The sequence below is a fragment of the Colletotrichum jinshuiense genome, chromosome 9, assembly GCF_051148585.1.
Source record: "Colletotrichum jinshuiense chromosome 9, complete sequence".
Classification (NCBI taxonomy): Eukaryota; Fungi; Ascomycota; class Sordariomycetes; order Glomerellales; family Glomerellaceae; genus Colletotrichum; species Colletotrichum jinshuiense.
In genome coordinates, this window is record NC_139316.1 from 73,824 (window position 1) to 95,401 (window position 21,578).

The 21,578-nt window shown below is 49.0% G+C and overlaps 6 protein-coding genes across 6 annotated transcripts; 3 read left to right on the top strand and 3 right to left on the bottom strand.

Annotated features, from left to right (window-relative positions):
* Positions 1–206: 206 nt before the first annotated feature.
* Positions 207–1,823, top strand: EsH8_IX_000017 (general substrate transporter; the record flags this gene model as incomplete). Its single annotated transcript, XM_083266353.1, has 2 exons — positions 207–349; positions 407–1,823. 2 exons carry the CDS (start codon positions 207–209, stop codon positions 1,821–1,823), a joined length of 1,560 nt encoding a protein of 519 aa, XP_083129918.1.
* A 3,116-nt stretch (positions 1,824–4,939) lies between these two features.
* On the bottom strand, positions 4,940–6,707 carry EsH8_IX_000018 (sugar porter family MFS transporter; the record flags this gene model as incomplete). Its single annotated transcript, XM_083266354.1, has 3 exons — positions 4,940–5,415; positions 5,500–6,441; positions 6,500–6,707. The coding sequence occupies 3 exons, from the start codon at positions 6,705–6,707 to the stop codon at positions 4,940–4,942; spliced, it is 1,626 nt and encodes a 541-aa protein (XP_083129919.1).
* A 680-nt stretch (positions 6,708–7,387) lies between these two features.
* EsH8_IX_000019 (uncharacterized protein) lies at positions 7,388–10,156 on the bottom strand (the record flags this gene model as incomplete). Its single annotated transcript, XM_083266355.1, has 6 exons — positions 7,388–7,623; positions 7,707–8,845; positions 8,896–9,527; positions 9,588–9,783; positions 9,846–9,973; positions 10,043–10,156. The coding sequence occupies 6 exons, from the start codon at positions 10,154–10,156 to the stop codon at positions 7,388–7,390; spliced, it is 2,445 nt and encodes an 814-aa protein (XP_083129920.1).
* A 477-nt stretch (positions 10,157–10,633) lies between these two features.
* On the top strand, positions 10,634–11,746 carry EsH8_IX_000020 (NAD(P)-dependent alcohol dehydrogenase; the record flags this gene model as incomplete). The annotated part of the gene is made up of 1 exon (XM_083266356.1): positions 10,634–11,746. One exon carries the CDS (start codon positions 10,634–10,636, stop codon positions 11,744–11,746), a length of 1,113 nt encoding a protein of 370 aa, XP_083129921.1.
* A 757-nt stretch (positions 11,747–12,503) lies between these two features.
* EsH8_IX_000021 (uncharacterized protein) lies at positions 12,504–13,969 on the bottom strand (the record flags this gene model as incomplete). Its single annotated transcript, XM_083266357.1, has 2 exons — positions 12,504–13,024; positions 13,078–13,969. 2 exons carry the CDS (start codon positions 13,967–13,969, stop codon positions 12,504–12,506), a joined length of 1,413 nt encoding a protein of 470 aa, XP_083129922.1.
* Positions 13,970–19,481: 5,512 nt separating this feature from the next.
* On the top strand, positions 19,482–21,065 carry EsH8_IX_000022 (cytochrome P450; the record flags this gene model as incomplete). Its single annotated transcript, XM_083266358.1, has 2 exons — positions 19,482–20,592; positions 20,641–21,065. 2 exons carry the CDS (start codon positions 19,482–19,484, stop codon positions 21,063–21,065), a joined length of 1,536 nt encoding a protein of 511 aa, XP_083129923.1.
* Positions 21,066–21,578: the final 513 nt, after the last annotated feature.

Consider the following 21,578-nt stretch of genomic DNA (forward strand, 5'->3'; position numbering starts at 1 on the left):
GAACACCTCATTTTTGCAAATAGTCATGCACAAAATTTACATCTGTATTCGTACCCTCAGTTCAAGTTGTAATATAAATTCCGGGTTGTGACTTTCGTCTGGAGTTTACATCTCACCCGCTTGACTACCATCACTATCACCAAACACATCGGTCTCGACAAACCTCTATCAGTAATTCACAGACTCTGCGGCAAATACAAGTCAGCATGGGGTTACTCAATGAACCACAGGCATTTGTTTCAAATATTCCTGAGAGCGTAGTTGATACAAAGCATTGGTGGAGATCCAAGAATCTTCGTGCTCTGAACCTTTCTCTCATTATCCCTATGCTTTCTATCTTCACTCAAGGGTAAGGCAAGCGTTCCTATCCTCCGAAGATTGTGTTGCTGAAACAGAACCTATACAGATTTGACGGATCCATGATGAACGGTCTCCAGTCTGTTGAGAACTGGCGAAACTACTTCGGGGAACCGAAAGGTGCCACTCTTGGGCTCTTCAACGCCGCCTATCCTATCGGGGGCCTCTGCGCTATCCCATTCATATCCTTCGTCAGTGATACCTTCGGTCGCAGAGCTGGTCTGGGGTGTGGTGCCTCCCTATGCTGTCTCGGCGCCGCACTTCAGGCCTCAGCCCAGAGCCTTCCCATGTTCGTCGTGGCACGCGGCATCCTAGGGTGCGGCACTGTGTTTTTGGGTTCTTCTGGTGCTCCTCTGATTACAGAAATCGCGCATCCCGCCCAGAGAGCTACTGCTACAGCTCTTTTTAACACGTCATACCCTCTCGGCGCCATTGTTGCTGCGTGGACCACGTTTGGGACCTTCCGTATCGAATCAACAGCTTCATGGCGCATCCCGTCAGCTCTTCAAGGGCTGCCGTCCGTGATACAGCTTTTGGGCCTGTATTTTGTTCCCGAGAGCCCCCGGTGGCTTGCATCCAAGGATCGAAACGAGGAGGCGTTGGCCTTCTTGGCGAAGTATCACGCGGAGGGAAATGAGGCGGACGCCCTCGTTCAATTTGAGTACAACGAGATCTTGGATGCCTTGGCCCACGAACGTTCGATTGATCGCGGGAGCTGGCTCCAGAATTATCTTGAGTTGGTAAAGACGCCGGGCAACAGAAAGCGCATGTTTATTCTTCTCTGGACCTCCTGCGTTGCCCAAATGTCTGGAAATGCTTTCATCTCATACTACCTCGCCCCAGTACTTTCCTCTGTCGGCTTGAAAACGTCTCTAGAACAAACCTTGATCAACGCCACGCAACAGATCCTTTCTTGGTTTTCGGCAATGTATTTTGCAACTTTGCCCGAACGACTTGGCCGAAAGACCCTATTCCTCAGCTCCCTGGCGGCAATCCTTGTCTGTTTGGTTAGCATTACGGCTGGTAGCGCGACATTTGCCAACAATAGCTCCAACAAGGCTGCTGGAGGGGCTGTTGTAGCGTTTCTTTATTTATTTTCCCCGTCCTACAATCTGGGCCTTAATGGCAACTTGGTTCTTTACATCACTGAAATTCTACCTTACAGCCTTCGAATGCGTGGCCAGGCCTGCTTTCAGCTTTTCTCGACATGCTTCACTCTCATATCGACATACGTTATTCCTATTGGTCTTGAAAACATGGCATGGAAGTTCTACATCATTTTCATTCCTTGGGTCGTCATAGAGTTCATCGTCCTGTACCTCGTCTACCCAGAGACCAAGGGTCCATCTTTGGAGGAAATTGCTTTCATATTTGATGGACCTACTATCGGAGCTGTGGCAAGTGTTGGAAAGGATGAAGTTCGTCATGTGGAGTTGGAGAATTCAGATGCGGCGGATAAGGTTTAATGGGCCCCTGATGCCTCTAAGTAGTTAGCCGAGACTTCATCGTCATGTTATCCTTGTTCTGTATGAACCCAACCTTGACAAGGAGTCACCAACGAACCTTAAGAAGGAATGAGAAAATAAATCTTGTGTATAACCAACCCACTTATGTCTATAAAATGATAAACGCAAGAAACCCTTCAATCTGTATCATTGGTCTCATCATTCGCAACGAACACTCTCTGTAATGATATGATAGTGCCCGTCATAGCTGTGAAAAATTGCAATAATATGGGTACGTTGCAATAATATGGGTACGTTTCATTGCTGCCTTTAGATGTTAGATATTTCGATCTTTCAATCTTTGAGCTTCTCGCTTTGATATTGAAGAGTTTGAATACGCCTAGGCAGTTGTCAAAGACGTCCTAATCTTTACTTAGTATACGAAAGAAAGAGGAGTTGGACATAAAATTCACGATAGTGATTCCGAATTCAACATCAATTAAAGATCAGACATTTATACAGCCAGATCCAAAAGCAAGTAACAAAGAATGCAGAAATTGATACCAAGGGGCGAGGAGCACATTCACGGTGGATAAAGAAGCAATTCCCGGGCATTCGGGTGCTAAAGACCCCAGAAAGGTATTCTGGTAACTATATGAGAACATTTCTTCGTAGGGACATTTTATGGAACCTCAAACATCCATACATCTTTCTACCGTGCGTTCAGTATCTGGAGATTTGGAGACTGATGTCAAGCAGACCCAGCGCATCTCGGAATACGAAAATGAGATACGGAAGAAGACTATGCAGCGTGTTAATGCGGGTAATCTGAATGCGGGTATATTTAACAGCGGTGTACTATTTTTTGGGGTAAATTAGAAGATTGAGAAGCTCCTTGATGTATTCAACGAAACGGCAGTAAGATAACTGCAAGTGGCCGATTTTCACATCTCGTAATGTCCTTGACCTGAATAGAGACCGCAAGAATACTAACCTGGCATCAGTTGGCAGAGGTAAGCAACAGCCATGGCGTAAATCAGGTGTCAGAGACACTGCGTTATTAATTTCTGTTAAATTTAGAAAGCGTGCAAACTTCAATGTACGTGTAACTTCACAGGAAATTTCAAAGTCGAAAATCTAGCGCTTTACAGATATTTGCAGATTTTAACTCTCCTTAGCTCTTGTTGCAAAGAATAGTGAATGCAGTTCAACAGTTTTCCACTAAGCAGAATCATATTCAATTAAAGATCATTAGCAATAAAGGTCAACATGCTTAGGTATATAATGAAAACAATTATAGACTTTTAGGTCAGCTTGATTTTTTATATAGGTAATTAATATAAAAGATAATTCATTTTCTAATTATTATAGTCTAACGAGTAACTTAACGTGTACTTTTAACTAAAAAGAATTTTACAACAAAGATACCAAGAACTAAGATTAAATAGTTCATAGATCTTAGTGCAGTTACTATTTTAGTAGAATAGACACTAGCAATAAACTAACTGAAATGCAATCCATATTGCCCATTTGTATCTACAAGACTCATGAACTCTTTTCCTGCAGCTCTAACAACTCCCTTCCCTTTTTCACTATACGCGCATTTTCAATAAGAGAGTCCTCGCCTTCGCCATCAGTGGCAAGGTACGTCATGAACGCGCCCAACTCTTCAATCCGGATACACCAATTGTCCCCTAATACCGTAGTAAAAACGCCAGGAACTATCCATCTTTTCGTCACAACTCCTCCAGGTTTAACAATAAACGTTTCCCATATAGCAGCATGACTCTCTGCGAATGCGAGAGCTTTTGTCTCAAGCAAGCCCTAATATAGTGTCAGATCGTGCACTGCATATTGAATGATGTTATCATATACCTTGATCTTGCGTGCTTCTTCCAAAAACCACAGCCTTTCTTCCTGGTTCTGACGTACGAACTTTCCGCTTAAATGAACGTATTTGAATCGGGGTCTGCTGGGTTGTGTTTGTAACGCCGTTGCCATGCTCTCTAAAAAGGCGAGGGGATATTCCAAGTCGGCAGCACGGTTCCCGGTATTCGTTCCCATATTCCTTCGACACTTAGTTAGTAAAGTATACCATCTGGCCGAAAGACGTATTTGTAGGTAAAACTTACCAAACCATGGCCACGGCATCTATGTGCGCCTGCAATACATCTTGTGGCCATACTGAAAAATCCTCAACCAAAACACACTCGAGTTTGGGATGATCAGATACGTCAACAGACAGATCCCGACGCACAAAAGCGACGACACGCGAAATTTTTGGATGATCAAGACAATGACGGAGGACTTCACCCCCAATCATTCCGCTTGCACCGACGATAAGGATCTTCATAGTAACAAAAATATCAAAGTTGATAATAGAGAGTAATGTAATTAACCAATATAGTGAACAGCTACAATTTAAGTAACTGTATAAAGTTTAAGGAATTTACTTCGCTAAGATAAGTGTTATATATAATTGCGGAGACGTAAGGTATGGTGTGGTTTCGATGGAAGTGCATTTCCGCTTGCGGAGCGGAGTGGAAAATACCGTCGGCGGAGTTCATTGTCAGCATAGACCTAGAGCTGTTTATCGCTAAGTTCAATCTGGATAGTTTCCACTAAAACCCGCGCACTATTCCATTCTAGGTTGGTAGCCAAACCAGACTGTTAGTGGTAAGATTTTAAACCATAAAGTAGAGACAGGCGTGGCACAGGGTGAGGTGCCTGAGTGCAATACAAGCCCTATACCACAGCAGCTTCTTTTCCAAACGGAAATTGTATTTAACAGGCAGCTTGTTTGTATTCTCAAACAAGAATAATTCGTCCGTGGCAGTTTCTCAGCGAGAAACACGAGGTGATTAAATCTGTACAGCTTGCTAAGAGATGATTGCCTTCGATAACATTTACTGAGCATGTAATCACCTAACTCACGGGTTCACGCCTGGTTCTTCAATTCATAAACTTAACGTGTTTTCTGTAGCTAAATGTTCCTGAATTCAAAGGTTAACTCGCCATAGTAACCATAGGTGCTTGTGTCGTGTTTTATAAGAGGAAAAAAGGTAAGAAGAGATGTATATAAAGCCCTTCTTTTAGACAATACTGTTATTTCGAGTTATCGTCACTGCAGGCCTGCCTCAAACCTTGGCTGAGGCGCTTTCCGTTCCCTCGTGTCCCAAATGTGCCGCGCCGACAACAGTCTCGTCGTCGTCCACGAAAGCCTTGTCGCCAAAGGCTATCGCAATTTCCTCGAGTGTGTGGTTCGCCGTCTCAACGTAGTAGAACTTGGCCAGTGCAACAGAAATTAGGCAAAACCCAGCAATAATGACGTAATAGTAGCCCCCGATGCCCGCGAACGCGTCCGGGGCCGACATGCCGATGGCGAAGTTGAATAGCCAGTTCGAGCACGTGGCAAGTGCCATGCCCTTGCTGCGGGCCCGCAGAGGGAAGATCTCGGCGGGGAGCAGCCAGGGCATCGGTCCCCAGGTGAAGCCGTAGATAGCGTTATAAATGACCACGAAGGCGTAGATGCCGTTCGCACGTACGGTGATATTGGGGATGTGTGCCTCTGTGAAGGCGCATACGATGCTCAAGGCAATGGCCATGAGGATACCTGTGTTCTATGGTTAACTAAGTGGGTACAGTATGGCCAAACGACCCCGAGGATACGGTGTGTCTGTTTTAGGTGTGTACTTACCACCAAGGATCAAAAGCGGGCGCCGTCCCCACTTGTCGGCCAGCCACCAAGATAGAGTCGTAGCAGCTACGTAGGGAATTGAGTTCGCGGCGGTATAAAGGAGCGACTTTGACTGGCTCATGCCAGCTCTGGCCAGGGTTGTAGGTAGGTAGAATGAGATGACGTTGATCCCGTTGAGTTGGGCGAACATTTGCGCAGTAATGCCGACAATGGTGCGTTTGCGGTAGCGCGTGAACATCTCCCGCCACGACGACTGTCCAAGAGTTGCTTCGTAACGCACCGCCTCGTTGATTTCTAGCATGACCTTCTGAACATGCTCGGCTTTTGTATCGCCATTTGGAGTATGCAGGTCGGCGACGGTCTGGAGGCACTCCTGCGTGAAACCATTGCGAGCAAGCCAACGGGGCGTCTCAGGGAGGAAGAAGGACATAGCGAACAAGATAAAGGCAAGACCCATCTGGATGAAATAGGGGCCCTGCCACGACTCACTCTTGGGGACAAGATGGTAAAAGCCGAAATCAACCCATGTCGAGAGCGCGTAACCACCGATGAGGAATGTATACTCGACACCGACCATGAGACCGCGGCGGTGCGGCGCCGCAATCTCGGTCTGGATGACGGGGACGGTCATAGAAAGAAAACCAACGCCGAATCCCTGAATAGTTCGACCAGCGACGAAAGTAGCGAAGTCCGGCGCGAAAGCTTGTATGAAGGCAGAAGCAAAGTAGATGAAGCCGCCGAACCGAACGCATCTCTTTCTACCAATCATGTCACCAACGTTGCCAGCGATCAGAGAGCCAATGGCGGCCGATATTTGCAGACATGCGACGAGGATACCTGTGATGGACGGGTCGACATCGTCGCTCAGCCCTTCAGCTCCTCCATAGTCCACAAAGAATCTCTTGACGAACACCGGGTTGACCAAGAGGCCGGCAACAATGCCTGTTTCCTGCGTTAACAAGATTTGTACATATACAGAGATAGGAGGGTGGGAACTTACCCTGGTCATAACCGAACAAGGCATCGCCCAGACTTCCAAAAGCGCAAGTCATCCATAGAAGAGGTTTCCCCTTGAAAGGATAGCGAGCATGGACGGTCTTGGGCTTGACTTTCGCTTCGAGCCATGAGACTTGTGGTGGCGGTAGCTCAACAACATTGGAAAGAACGGGAGCGGACTCCAAAAGAGTTGGCTCATTTGGCTTCTCCATCGTTTTGATATTGGTAAGAGAGACTACTTTGAGGCACTAGTCGTAAGTCTGTCTGCGCAGGAACACTTACCCCGTGGAGAAAAATCCGGGGATATTTAAAGCACTAATATAAGAAATTACTTTCCAATCTGATCCCCAACTCAGAACCAACGGAACCGACGGAACCGACATGCAAATGTCTGCACGACTCGGCACATGCTGGAACCTGGCTCACGCTATATTGACTCGGCACTTTCTTCATGATTAAGTCAATACAAGAGTTGGCCAACAACAACCAGACCCCTGGCTTGCCCCAGATCTAAGGTCACATTGTGGGGTAAGTCACCGCGCTGTTCCTGTTGGATGAACTGGTTGGCTGCCTGACTGGGGAGAGTGGAGAGATGGAGGTGAAAACCTTCACTAGGGCATCCGCCGGAACCGTACCTGTGTGGGCTCTGATGCCGATGTGGATGCCGGTGATTACACAATAAGCCGTGTTGTGCCAATAGGAGTTATCGCACGGATACCGAATAAAGCCACATGAAAGAAAGCCACTGAGCTGGCGAATCAAACGTGGAACCGAGCTGGTGGGTCGAGCATTGGGGTCTGGAGCACGGGCGTCTTCATTCGAACCGGAACCGAATCAAGAAGTAGTTCGGCTAAAGCAGAGGTCATTATTGGCGAATAAAAGACAAAAGATATTATCGTGGTTGGTTTCGCAACGCCAAGTCACTCCAACTAGAGTCCCAAAGCCAGAAAAGGCCGTTTGCCCCATAGTCTACGGCATTGGCATCATGTCCTAGTGACTCGGTAGGGCCTTGAAAGCTCTCTGCCGCATACCTACTTTGCTGTGGTTGACCTTCCAGTGACGTACTTTCGCTTCTTGACATCAACATGCTACCAGGCTCTAAGGTTTCATCCTGGAAGGGTGGGATAACTGGCACATGTCAGTATCGTCCGAAGAATCCGGGGTGGGGAGGGGGCCGTCTGGGGCGCCGTTCAAACAACGGCCCAACTTACTTTGCTGGACAGAAACTAAGCTTTCATTTAGACGTTGTGCAAAGCTCGGGTTTGCTACCTGTCCTTGTTCTGTTCCGCGAACCAAGATGTTGACTACAGATTCTGGCGGGACATGAAAAGGTCTGTCCTCCAACGTCGCATTTGAGTTGACGTCATCTTGAGGTCGCGGTACAACGGCGCTGTTCACGGCCCCTGATGTCGAGGCCGTTGGCCCGATCATGGTATCCCTCTCACGTCTGAGCAACAAGCAGATGAGGTCCTTCAACACGATGCTGCTCTGGCTAGACAGCGGGGATCTCTGGGCCAGTAGCTCTTGCAACCGGAAAACCCTAGTGATCGGTCGTTTGACTGCTTGGGCTTGGTCGGAAAGAGGATCCGAGAGGGCGACTAGAATTAGCACGATTGCTGCGTTAAATAGGTTCATGGCTACGAATGCTACAAGGTGACTGTCGGTAGCAAGCTGGGTAAGCTGTGGCAGCTCGGTCACGCTGGCAGTCCTGACTGCGGCGTCCCACCAGTGTTCTGAACTCACATTTGCCTGGATCCTGGTACTTTGGTCGCCATAAGGCGACTGAATGCTACCCTGCGAGGCCAGACGCTGCGACCCTAGCTGAGTCGCCGACGGCGATATGCCATCCGTGACGCTGCCACTGGGTCCTGGACTGATGGTTGACAAGTTCTCAATCTGACGAGCTAGGAATGGCCGGTGCAGCACAATCAACAAATTGTCGAACGTCAATTGCAGAGATAAAGACTGCAGGAGACAAGCTCGTAGGCCCCATCCGGTAGTGGCCGGATTGTAGTCTCGTTTCAAGTTTAGAGACAACTCCGGGGGCAGATTCCGGCGCCAGGACGACAGCTTCTGCGTCACTTCGCTCATTAGCGAGCGACGCTCAGAGTCGAAATACTGGGAGGTTGAACGCGCCGTCAAGGAGCCGAATATTTTCCTTAAAGCCGGGGAAGCGATGATGTAGAGTTGAGTCAGCTCCGTCTGATACGGCGAATAGCAGACACCAGGCGTTTCTTTCTGCATGGACTCCGGTGTAAAGAACGGCGACTCAGTAAACTTGGCAGGCATTTCCACGTTGAAATCTTCGTCGTTTATACTCAGAGGACGCCCATATGAAATAGAGGCAAATCTGGATTTGTTAGGAGTTGGAACAGCAGACTGATGGAGTACCACTCATACCTGTCCCATGTGTAGATGGTCCACCATACTCTTTTACGTTCCTCGACGTCATCGACAGACCCATACCTCTGATTCCGATGCAGGCCCAAATCATGAGACATCTTGATGGTTGCTCCCAGGAGGGCAAAGGACAGATTTGGCCGACCGTGGTACACATGATGTGATCCTAAGAGGATGAGAGTCTGAACCGCTGCCATGGAGCGCTGGTCCATGACCTGAACCAACCGCATCTCCACAATCTTCAGCAGATCATCACTCCAGAGCCGCCAGTCCCGATCATCTTCCTGACTACCCTTTTTCGATTGGTACCATGCCGCCATGCCGAGAACCGTCGAGAGCAGTGTCAAGAACGGCGCTTCGGTGTTATACGCGTAGCCATCCTCAATTGACAGAAGCCGCTGGCGGAATTTAGGTTCGTATATTACGAGCGAGAACCAATGGACGGCCTCGAAGTATTCCTCCAACAGTAGATGGATCGTACGGATATCGGGAAAACGGCCCCCTAGAATGGTAGATATCGGCAGACGCTGGCCGCTAGTCCTCGTCGTCAGTGGAGTGCTAGTACCCGGTCCACCGTCCGGGATGGCCGATGTTTGGCTTTCATTAATTGTTTGGCTCCCCAGACGGTAAATCTATCGTTTATATTCAGGTCAGAGAATCGGAGAAACCAGGGGAATCTGGTCGTCCCTCACCTTTCGAGCAATGCCCATAGCTGACTCCGACTCCCCATAGTCTAGCGGCGTCCACGAACTGCTTTGATCCCTCGGATCTGCAACGTAATCACTTTCTACACTTTCTACAGCGCGATCTTCTCGTGGGGACGAGGTCTCCTCCACTGGGAGGGCGGCTACAGAGCGGGCATGATTGGTGCTTGCAGATTGCGGCCGTCTTTTGTGTGTTAGTCCCGGATCAAGTACAGTACAGGAGGCGGCCAGTGACTGTTCACTTACTTCCGAAGCTTGGAGGCACGACGCTCACTATGGTTCTTGGGTCTGCCTTTTGGGGCTTCTTCCAAAGGTGCCGACTCACAATCGACGTTGGCTCGCACGCAAAGGGAGCATGGCCTGAACAAGTCACACTATAATAACAGTACAAACAGGTTAGCAAAGGAAAAGAAAAGTGGAGGCTACGCATAGATGGGGACTACCCTGCTCTTGTTCCGACGGCACCTCTGGCAGGCGTTGGATACCCGCGTGGGCAGCCGGCGGTTGGGATCCGGAACCGAGGGTCCTTCCTGAGGATGATGTCCAGGATCCGACATTGCAAAGGTTGAGTTGCAGCCCAAACAGGACGGAACCGACAAGTTCTGCAGGATGTGCTGAATGTGCTTTGTAGACTCGGATCGGATGGTAGTAGGATTGCAACCGTTAGTGGGGAAGTTGGGTGAGCATTAGCCGAGTACGGATCCGGAACCCCTCACCTCTGCTTGCTCTCACCCCATGTCCACGGATCCGGCTCACTGGTGGGTCCGTGACTGAACGGTTCAACGCGAAGAGTGGAGAATTTCACTGACCAATCGGATTGAAGGTGAGGAAAGACGCTATTCAGAGCACCCAACTTGAAAGAATAAAAGCCCAGCTTCCGTTATTTTGCTTGAGACAATTAGTTTTATTTATAGTACCTAGAAGCACTCAATTCTATCTGGACCAACTCTATTTCGATCTTTTTTACTCTCGTTTCGACATTCATAATTCGGTCTCACCCGACTCACACTCAACGCACGCACGACGATCGGGCAATGCCTGCGGACTATCCACCTCTGGGCCAAGGTCCGCAAAAGTCGAACCTCTCCTTCGTCCTCAAGAAGCCGCATGATGTCGACTTTGCTGAGCGGCCAATGCCTCGGCTTTCATCGCCCAATGATGTCATAGTTGCCGTGAATTACACGGGTATCTGCGGCTCGGACGTGCACTACTGGGACCACGGCAGGATCGGCCACTTTATCGTGGAGGAACCCATGGTCCTGGGCCACGAGTCCTCCGGGACCGTCGTCGAAGTCGGTGACGCAGTCAAAACTCTTCGCACCGGCGACAGGGTCGCCATCGAACCCGGATACCCATGTCGGTGGTGCCCCGAATGTCTGGCAGGTCGGTACAATCTTTGCCCAGACATGGTGTTCGCGGCCACGCCTCCTCATCATGGTACGCTTACCGGTTTCTGGGCGGCACCATTCGACTTTTGCTATAAACTGCCCCAAAATGTTTCTCTTCAGGAGGGGGCCTTGATCGAGCCGCTCGCGGTCGCAGTCCACATTGTTAAGCAAGCCCAAGTAACACCTGGTACAAGTGTGGTGGTCATGGGAGCGGGTCCGGTTGGCATCCTTTGTGGGGCAGTTGCCAGAGCATTCGGCGCGACCAAAGTTGTCAGTGTCGATGTTGTACAATCAAAATTGGACTTTGCGAGAAACTTTGGGTTCACGCATGTGTATCTATCCCAAAGGATACCAGCCGAGGAGAATGCCAAGGCACTTCTTGAACAATGTGGCCTTGGAGGGGGCGCGGACATAGTCATTGACGCAAGCGGGGCGGAACCCTCGATTCAGACAAGCATTCACGTCATAAAAGCCGGAGGTACCTATGTGCAGGGAGGCATGGGTAAGGCGGATATCACATTTCCAATCATGGCCTTGTGCCAAAAGGAGATTACAGCAAAAGGAAGTTTTCGCTATGGACCTGGCGACTATCAGCTCGCAGTCGAGCTCGTGGCCAGCGGCGGAGTCCAGATCAAAAAATTGATCACTAGTGTGGTGGACTTTGAAGATTCCGAGAAGGCTTTTCATACAGTCAAGGGAGGCCATACCGGCAAGGTTCTAATCGCAGGGCCTAATGACTCCTCTCAGGCTACGAAATGAGCGTAACGTTGGAGACTCGGAAATTCACTTCAGGGTCACTACCTGAAGGCAAACGCATTATACACCTCATTCCCCCAAAATGGCTCGCGCATGTATACAAAAGTATACGCCTGATAACTATAAATAAATTATACATGGTATATGTGCCAAATAGATTTAACATACGATCCTGTATGTTTCCATTATCTATATTGATGCGTCTCAACACGTCAAGTAGGAGCTTTAAGATATCAGTTTCAATTTTTGACAACAAATCGTGTTAGGCTCTGCGTCGATTTTGTGGCTGTGTTTTGTGGATTTTAGAGTCTTCTTGACACCAGGCGAGATCCGCAGCGGAATTACGTGCAATCGCGGACGGTTTGGCGGACTTGCGGACAAGTGGAGATGGAAAGTGGATACCATGGCCGGGACGCAGCGGCTGTTTCCCACCCAGGCCCGTCTTATTTCTCTGGAGGATCCAAGTACGCTTATGTATCTTCCGCACTCAAACATGCCTATATTTGCCATTGTTATCTCTCTCTATATTATATTGGCCTGCCACAGACGTGGGCAAGGCAGGCTCACTGCCCTTCTTTCCGGTCTGCATGCGCTAGTGATTTGGCCGTGTGCCCATATTATACCACTGCACTGCTCCGAAACTGACTCCTACCCCCCCTGACTAGCCAACCGCTCTTCGCATACCCTCAGACCAGAGCGCGACGATTTGTTCAAAACAGCGAACGAACCTTTCCTATCGTAGGATATATATCTCTAAATCTTACTGCCTCCACCTCTTATCAACTTCCCTTGCCCTATCCATAATCATATCTATCACGCCCAGTTCTTCCTGAGTGAAGTCGAACTTCTTGTCTTCATCCCCCATCATGCAAAACCTGTTTCCCTTGTACATATTCCAGCTGGCCGGCTTGCGCAGCGACGCGTCACTCGGCTCCATGATGTAGCTCTCGAATTTCGCAAAGCCGCTTTCGGGGCCCTTGAACTTGTTTTTAAGCAACCAGCCGTTAAGCCAGAGGGGCTTCCCTTCGGAATCGAGGTGCAATAGCTGAGAAGAGCAAATTACGACCTGTGTCTTACCGTCGTAGTCGGCCATGTCGCACCTGGCAGCAACTTCGGTGACGTTGCGATCGGTGTCGGGATTTTCACAATCGTCGCTCATCTCGTCGGGGAGTGGCTCGTCACGCCCGTGGGCTATACCCATAATGGCAGCGCTGCCCCGGTGGAAGGCAAAGTCTTCTTCACCTGCCAGCAACCAACTGAGCCAAAAAGTTTCTTTGTCGCCTTGTGATTTTGTCAGAGTAGTAGCTAGAAGCGGGTATAGCTGGGGACCTTACCATATACCAGCTCATACACACCAACCTTGCCTGTACCTTTATTCCCATCTCTGTCTGGGCCGTTGAGCCTCGTTACCAGCAGCATGGGAATGAAATGCCTGCTCTTGTCCACTACAATCACACCACTCTCCTGCTGGTGTCCTGACTCACCCGTCCACATCCTTGATTCGGTCGCCCCTTTGGGGATCGGCTTTTGTAAAATTGCCTGCAAGAAAGGTGCTCTTTTTTCTGGGTAGAACAGCCTGTCGCGGAAAAACAGTGCACCCTTTTCCTTGTAATCCTCGTCCTCAAAGAGAACCGCCGGATCACGAAAGAATAAGGAGTCGGCATCGATGAAGATGGCCTCCCGGAAGCTCGATAGCAGGATTGCAAACGGCTTGGCTGCCCAACCCCTTAGTTTCCAACCACTGTCACGCACCATAGCTGACATGTCCCGTGCCACGACGCGGTCGAGATTCTCTAGTTCGGCAATGTAATCCTGCCCTAGATCTTCGTCACCGAGGTACATGATCTCGATGGGAAGCGTGCAGCCCAGCTTGCGGAAGGTGTGGATAGTCGTCAAAAGAAAAGGTGCCTGGTTGTTACCGGCCGTCAGCACAATGCCTCGCCCACCATTCTTGATGTGTGCATGCAGACTCATGTGGTCCGCGAAATAAGGCATCGTCCAGGGAAACAATAGCTCCGCCATTTCCGTAATGAAGGATCGGAACCCCTCATATGAGCGAATCGTTTGCGCAAGCCCCAAACCGGCGATGCCATCAGGGTGGTGTTGCCACAGGTATTGTGGGATGTCGTCGTGGATGAAGGTTTCTTCTTTAGCATCGAGGTGCAGTGCTTCCCAAGCGGCGAAATATGACTTGTATGCGCGGGTGCGCAAGCCCATTTCACGCATGCGTGGCTTCCCAGTGCTGGTAACCTCGCGAACGAGCTCTAGATGACGAATCTCGTCAGGCAAAAGCTCAAGGATGCGTGTGAAGTGAAGTTTGAAGGACGGTCGAACGGGCAAAATTGGCGAAGCGGGCTTCGAGGCTTTATGGGAGTGTAGATCGAGTTGACTGTGATCGTGTTTATCTCCGTCGTCGGTTAAGGCTATTTGGTGGCTGTCGGATTCAGGGGCCGCAGCTCGCAGTTTAGCATACCTGGACTCGACCACTAATGGAGCCCGATTCCAATTTGCCTGTTGTGCCGGCCCAATAAATGGAGTCCCCGATTGATGTATAAAGAAACCTAGAACGAAGCAGGCACCGATGGTGAGAATCGTGGTAAATACACGTCGTGTCCTTCGCCGGTGGAACACCGGAGAGCCAGGTGGGTGCAAAGAGCCGAGGACCGGGCTGAGAGGCCATCGCCATTCCTTTGGGGCACGCGCTGGTTGGAACATGTCGAAATCAACGCGGCAAGTTCGCAGTGTTTCGACAGTGAGCAAAAGTGGAGGAGGAAAAGACTAGAGGGATTGAATGAACCCTTTAACAGTCTTGGTGCTTCTCCCTGGAGTCCAATTTTTGGAATGTTGGGATAAGACACTAGATGCCGAGCGCTTGTGCCAACTAGTCTTTTGCTACAACCCCATTCTTGAGAGAACAGCGTGCCAGAGAACTCAGAATTCCAAGTTGCCCTTGCTTGAGAAAGGAATGCGCCACAAGAAAGATCATAAAAGATTCGCAAGGAAAAATGTCTCGTATTATCCGGAAGTAAATGAGGACAAAGAGTCCATATAAGTAGGTTTATTGTGAGCTAGTCACGTGCTATTTCATGGCAGGCTTCGTGCCAGAGTTCCAAGCTTAGAGGGAACTCGCCGAATGCAGAATATACCATTCAGCTCATCCGCGTCATTACCCTGTTGGGTTCGCTACGCTGCGAAGCGTGGGACTAAACCAGTAGCTCAATCTACCTTGCCTAAGGGCGCATCCTGATAATTAATCCCGCTATTGTATGACATCGAGAACACTGAGGGTACATGGTTCCTACGAAACGAGTCCTTTGCCCTCCAAGAATAAATAGACTGGCAATTGCTGAAGGAGGCCCCCTACATAGGTTGCAATTTTGTGGCCATGGTCGCCCGGGGGGTTTAAAGGCGTGTTTCTAAACTCTGAAAATAATTAATATGTCGTATTGGAAGTTAAGAATAGCTTTGAATACTAGAAGCACTGAAAGACATGAACCCTCCTACCTCTGATGAAGGTATCTATGTACTCCGTGAGGTACTAATCGACTGAAAACCCGACCTGTCGGTTAAGTAAATATCAGCCATTAGCCACATTTCGAGCAAAGAGTTAGCGTTCTGAGACTTCCTTGTGTATTTTAGTTAAAGTTTCGAATCTTTACCATTTCCCTCCCATTCTGTATGTTGGCTTCTGAGTGCAATAAAGAACCTGACAGATATTTCCACGCTCTTGTCTCTTTTGCTTAATGCCATGAAGTATCGTATCCATCTTGCACTGGTTAATAACATTGCGAGTTTTCTTCATGATAATAAAAAAGCCAGGAAGAGATTTACACAACGGCTAGAAGTTGTTAGAGACGTAAACATACCATAAGAAGAACAAAAGGTGGACAGGTTATAACTCGTAATTGGCACAATCAACTGACTATTCATGTAATAAGTAAATTTCACGAGACATAGCACGCAGCACGCATAAGACATTAAATAGGAATATGCGTCTCGCATTCTCTGGAAATGAATAGGGACAATGTGCCAGTGTAATGAGGAATCAGGTCAGTTGATCGTGTGCAAGTGCACGGCACAGACGGACTACCAAGAGCATCAGGCTTGAATGAGAGAAGGTATCGATCGTGACAGTTTAAACCTTACGATGCAACAAATTACAGCTTTAATTGTATCTACATATCTCAGAACCTTGCAAACCCCTCTTTAGAGTCCAGTGATATTTATCTTCAATGGCTGCATTCGGGCAAGGTAAGTGCGTGATAACCGCAAGCTAATATGCTTTGTGTCTGCAATGCAAGATTGTGCATGAAAACTCCCGCGGCTTATGTTCTAATGGGGAACAGTATTCTGCCTAGGAGCTGAAAATGAATACTTGGTCAGCTGAAATGATAATCCGAATGCCCTCCCTAGATAGGACTTTGCTTATCTCCCTTTGAAAAATCAAAATAGAGAGGTGGATATTTCTGGACTAGCCACGAATAGCTAGTAGGCTCCTGACAAAGTTCACGCCGAGGCATTACGGCTCTCTTCCTATTGGCCTACCATTGTTGCTTGATTTTGTAGTCGTTGAATGATTGAGATTAGCGATTTTCCTCCACTGACGGGCGTAACCTGGCTGATTGTATTGCTGCATGCAGTTTACAGTGGCTTATTATAAAGAGCCAGGAGTTATGTTTACGACTTGGTGCGCTGCAAAGCCCGTGTCTCGCCCTTTTAAAGGAGCTATAGGAACGCGATGCTTGGCCAGAATCTTTTTTTGGCTCGATTGACATGTTTACCCCCACTTTGGCTTTGGTATTTTACTACGTGGAGGCGCGCAAGGGCGAGATCTCTTACCATTCCAGTATGCCTCTCCCTTTTCCCCTTTTCCCCTTTTCTTGACCGATTCTCTCCCCAAGCCAGCCAGAGGATTGACGGTGTGCACTCTGTCGCTTTAATGCTATCTATGTAACTCATTGACAGGTCATTCTATTTAGTTCTACACGGGTGAGGCTGCTTGAATAAGTCTGCTAAATGGTTCTGGATGCTTTAAAATGCACGCTCCGTGCTTTATTTTGTATGACGAGTGCGGCAGAACTATGTGGGGGTTCGCGACATTCCTCATGAGCTTGGACAGTTCCAGTCATTTGTGAAATTGACTCTAATAAATGCATCGAATAGGGACCTCTAGCATAATGCTTCCGGGTGATTGTAGTAGTTAGCACTTATCGCTTCGACAACAAAAATCATTCAAAAAAAGAATTTTGGGTTGAACTTCAATATTTGTTTAAAAAGAAGTAGCTGGGACAGTGAGCGGTCAGGCCTAACAGTGTAATTTCATCCCCTAATATATCTTAAACTGCTCTAGAAGCAAGATGAAAATTAAGACTTAGACGTTTATGGGCGGAAGGACGATAAAAATGTTTAGCCCGTTATGTCTCTTCCTTCCCCTGTTGTATTTATTGTATTTGGCGAGTGCCAAGCTGTTAACTTGGGAAATCGCCAACTTTTGTTACATTATTGTCGATTTCTCGATGAAAACAATCAAAGATGACAACCAGCCGGATGTACAGGTGGGATCTAGAATTTTGGGGTAAAACCTGGGAACCGACAGTATGAGACTCTAGTTGAGGCCCAAATACTTCAAACTATCAAAAAGACTGGCAACGTGAGAGCCAAACCGGGAAGACAACTCATGCCAAGGATATCCACATTCACCTCAATTTAGAGTTATATCCAACACCTGGCTCTTACACATTTCGCAGGATATACTCCTTTCATAAAAGGCTCAGCGTGGCTGCCCGCTTTTACAATTATCCCGGCCTGGAAGATAGAGATGCAGTCCGCGTCCTGATAGTGCTCAGTATATGTGCAACGGCAATGGTGGTTCTCTTCACTCCCTTGGCAGCTTCGCCTAGTGATGCCTGGATGCTCAGCTCGCTTTCTGTGCTCAGCGCCCCACTAGAGGAAGAGTATTTGTGTTTTTGATCAGAGCACGAGCGATGGCGACACGCTGGCGCTGACCGCCAGAGAACTTGCCGTCGCAGGAGCCGACGTCCGTCCCCGGGCCCTAGGGTAGCGATGAGACGAAGTCAAATATATTTACCGCTTTGAAGGCTTCTTCTATCTGTAAATCTGTTGCCTCTTCCAATTCAACTAGACCACCCATCGCGATGTTCTCGCGGATACTGCCTTGGTTACAGTACCGGCTCTTGGTGGACCAGAGCCAAGCGACGACGATGTTTCATCTCCCGCAGCGATACTCATGAAGCAGACACTGCCCTTTGACTACGAGAATGGACCTAGCTTATTTGCAGAGATTTTGAGATGCCCCTGTCCTTTGATTGGGTCGTCCCGGACAAGCTGGCCGCTTATAAGTTCGCCATTGTGACTGGCCGCCACCTCTACGATGTTCAGCGAGTTGTATAACACTCCCCAGGATATATCGAAAGCACCAAAATCTTGGGTATGGCTGTCACTGTGGTGGACGCGCTGGGCCACTGGCTCCAGGGCTAAAAGCACGCCCATATGTCCGACGACTTCGTCGCCGTCAACATCTTTACCCCCTTCCCCCAGGATGGAACAATGCTCGAAAATTTGGTCGAGAGCCCCGAGGTGGACTGCAAAGTCGTCCAACTCGAAGGGGAAATCCGCTGCTTGAGACCACAGATGACCTGCTTCGTACAAGCGACGCCACGCTCTCGCACAACTTCTTCGAGACCGTCATGATCTGAACACTGGGCTCCCTCTTAAGAAGGCCGAGAGACTCCGCGAGACCTTGCAGCGCAGTCTTCTGCGTCTGGGTCTCATGTGGGGCGTGTTCCACATCCAGGCTCGCATCCAGAACTTGTTGATGCGATATTAGGACACTCAAGGCGACGGTGCATCGGACCTTGTCATAACATTAGAGGCAAGTCAAATGTCCCAAGCCGTTAGCCGAGTGCGTTCATAGTCGAGCTTGACGCTCGGCCGCACGTGGTCGACTATATACGCCCACGGTGTAAAGTTTAACGTTCTGCAACTACTACGCGCCGTTGGGGGCCTCGAGCACTTCATTTCTCTATCAAAACCGTTTCTGTTCGTTCGCCAGTGCTGGCGGGAGCGGTTGTGCTGAGCAATAGGCGGCCCAGTGCCATATTCCCGTACACCACAAGAATACACAGGTGCCAGAAAGCTTTCTCCATAAACTTTACAGGATATTACTGGACATAATTCCACACAGGATTGGGGGTGAAGTGAACGCAAAGCCTGGAACCATCGTCTCACAGCGCGGCGACGTCGGACTGCTTGTGTATTGCATACTATATACGAGTACGAGCAGAACACATGTTCTGCAAGTATCTCGTCATGTGATTCTATGCTGCAAACAAGGTACTGCACGTTTAATGAGGGGCGAGCTAGTGATCAATAAATCTAAGGCGGTAGTTGATATCCGCGCATGTGCATTGGGAAAGTGAGATGATTGTCTGTTCTCCAGGAGCTATTGAAAAAGATTCAGGTTGTTATTCGAGCAACCTATGCCTGTGTTTTCTCCTCTCGTTTTGTTTCCCTCTGTTTTCTCACCACTTGGTCCAGGATTACTTGATTCAGGATTACTTAAGCCGGTATATGCAGCAACCCAGATCAAGAATCATAAAACTGATAATAAGTACAGCATGCTCCTATAAATAGTAATATCTACCCCTCCATCTCCTATGCATCCTAGACCGCCGTTGCAACCTACATTGGCTGTCTTTATCCTACTGCTGACTGCGCGATGACTATCAAAATCTCTGTCGTCTTCTACCAAAATCTTCTCGTCACGGTCGCTGTGCTGGGAGCCACTGCATGCGTCTTCCTCGTCCAACGTTTTTTCGCCCGCCGTCGATTCGCACGCGACCACGGCTGCCAACCTGTGGCGAGATGCTCGAGCAAAGATCCCTTCTTGGGCCTCGACACGGTACCCCCGAGCATTCGCGCTCGTAGGCAGCACAAAATTCTTGAACGGGGCTGCATGCTCTACGCCACCTATGGTAACACGTTCACTCTGCAGGAGCTGCACAAAAGCGCAATCTTGACTATTGAGCCGGAGAACATCAAGACGATTCTTTCGCTCAAGTTCGGCGACTACGGCATCGGTCACCGTCTCGAAGCGTTCAAACCACTGTTGGGGGCGGGTATATTTGACACGGATGGCGATCACTGGGCCGCGTCGCGATCGCTCATTCGCCCCAGCTTTACCCGTAACCAGGTGGCTGACTTAACGACGTTTGAGGACCTGATCCAGGACTTGTTCGCATTGCTTCCCCGTGATGGAAAGACAGTCGTGGACCTGCAGGAACTTTTCTTCCGTTACAGCATCGACTCGGCGACCGAGTTCCTCTTCGGACAATCGGTTGGTACCTTGAAGAAAACCCAACGAGAACATAATTTTGCTGAAGCATTTCACTATGCACAAAGGGGAATCATAATACGGGGCATGCTGGGTCCATTCAAAGCACTCTACCGCGATGCAAAGGCTGATGAGTGCAATCACATCTGCCGAGAATTCGCCCAACCCTTCGTCGATCAGGCATTCTGCGCGGTCGAGGCTAAGAAAGAAAACGGAGAAGGAATGCATGTCGAGAATGACCGGGAGAAGCGTATCTTCTCGCATGAGCTAGCATCGCGGACATCCGACAGGCATCGCGTTCTAAATGAGCTAATGAACGTTTTGTTAGCTGGCCGTGATACAACCGCTGGCCTTCTCAGCAACATGTTCTTCATGTTGGCAAAGAACCCCGCAATATGGAAGAAGTTGCGCACAGAGGTAGCTTTCCTACAAGGACGCGCACCAACATACGAAGAGCTTCGCAGCCTCAGATACGTCGAGTACTGCATGAATGAATGTAAGCGAATTACCTTTGCGGCTAACTGGACCCCGCTGACCACCCCAGCGCTACGATTGCATCCGGTTGTACCGCGCAACGAGCGCGAGGCGTTAAGGGATACTGTGTTGCCGGTTGGAGGAGGCAAGGACGGTCTTTCGCCGGTATTCGTGCCTAAAGGCACAGTGGTGTGCTACAACCTTTACGTAATGCATCGACGGACAGACTTTTACGGACCCGACGCGGAGGAATTTCGTCCAGAACGTTGGGAGGACCAGAAGCTGCGGCCACGCTGGGGGTACCTACCCTTCAACGGCGGCCCGCGCATCTGTGTGGGCCAGCGGTATGCTTTAACCGAAGCTGGCTACGTTCTTGTCCGGATGGTTCAGGAGTTTCGCGTCTTGGACAGCCGAGATGCAGGACCATGGGAGGAGTCGTTGACCCTAACCCTATGCTCCCGGAATGGAACAAAGGTGTCTCTCATTCCTGCATGAGAAGTTATGTCGACCGGATAACCTCGAGGGCAAATTATAACCAATGGTATATGACAAGCGCTATCTATTAAGATAACATGTCTCTGGCTTCCATTTCGTCCTTGTCAGGTTGACTAAAACTTGAGGGCCTTGAAGAGGGGCCAAAATATCCACCTGAGTCTCTTGCCTCGACATTAAAACAGCTCTCTTAGCAATGTCAACCAGAGCCGGTATCATCGCATGCAGGTGGACGTCATTCCATGCTGTCTGGAGCAAAGTAGTCCGTAGGACTCAGTTGTGGCAGTCAGGCATGGCAGCAAGGGTTTTCTCCACAAGACCGACATGCTGTGACCCGCCGGTCAAGACCAGTATACATTGGCGGGTGCAATTTCCCGAAGACTTTGAAATTTAAAATAGAAAATGTTCTGATTGGCAAGCAATGTGGAAAAGGGGGCGCGCGGTACTTGCAAGTCAAATTGTTGAATTCAGAGCTATCCAAAGGAAGGACTGGTGTCACTGTTGTCTGGAATGTTG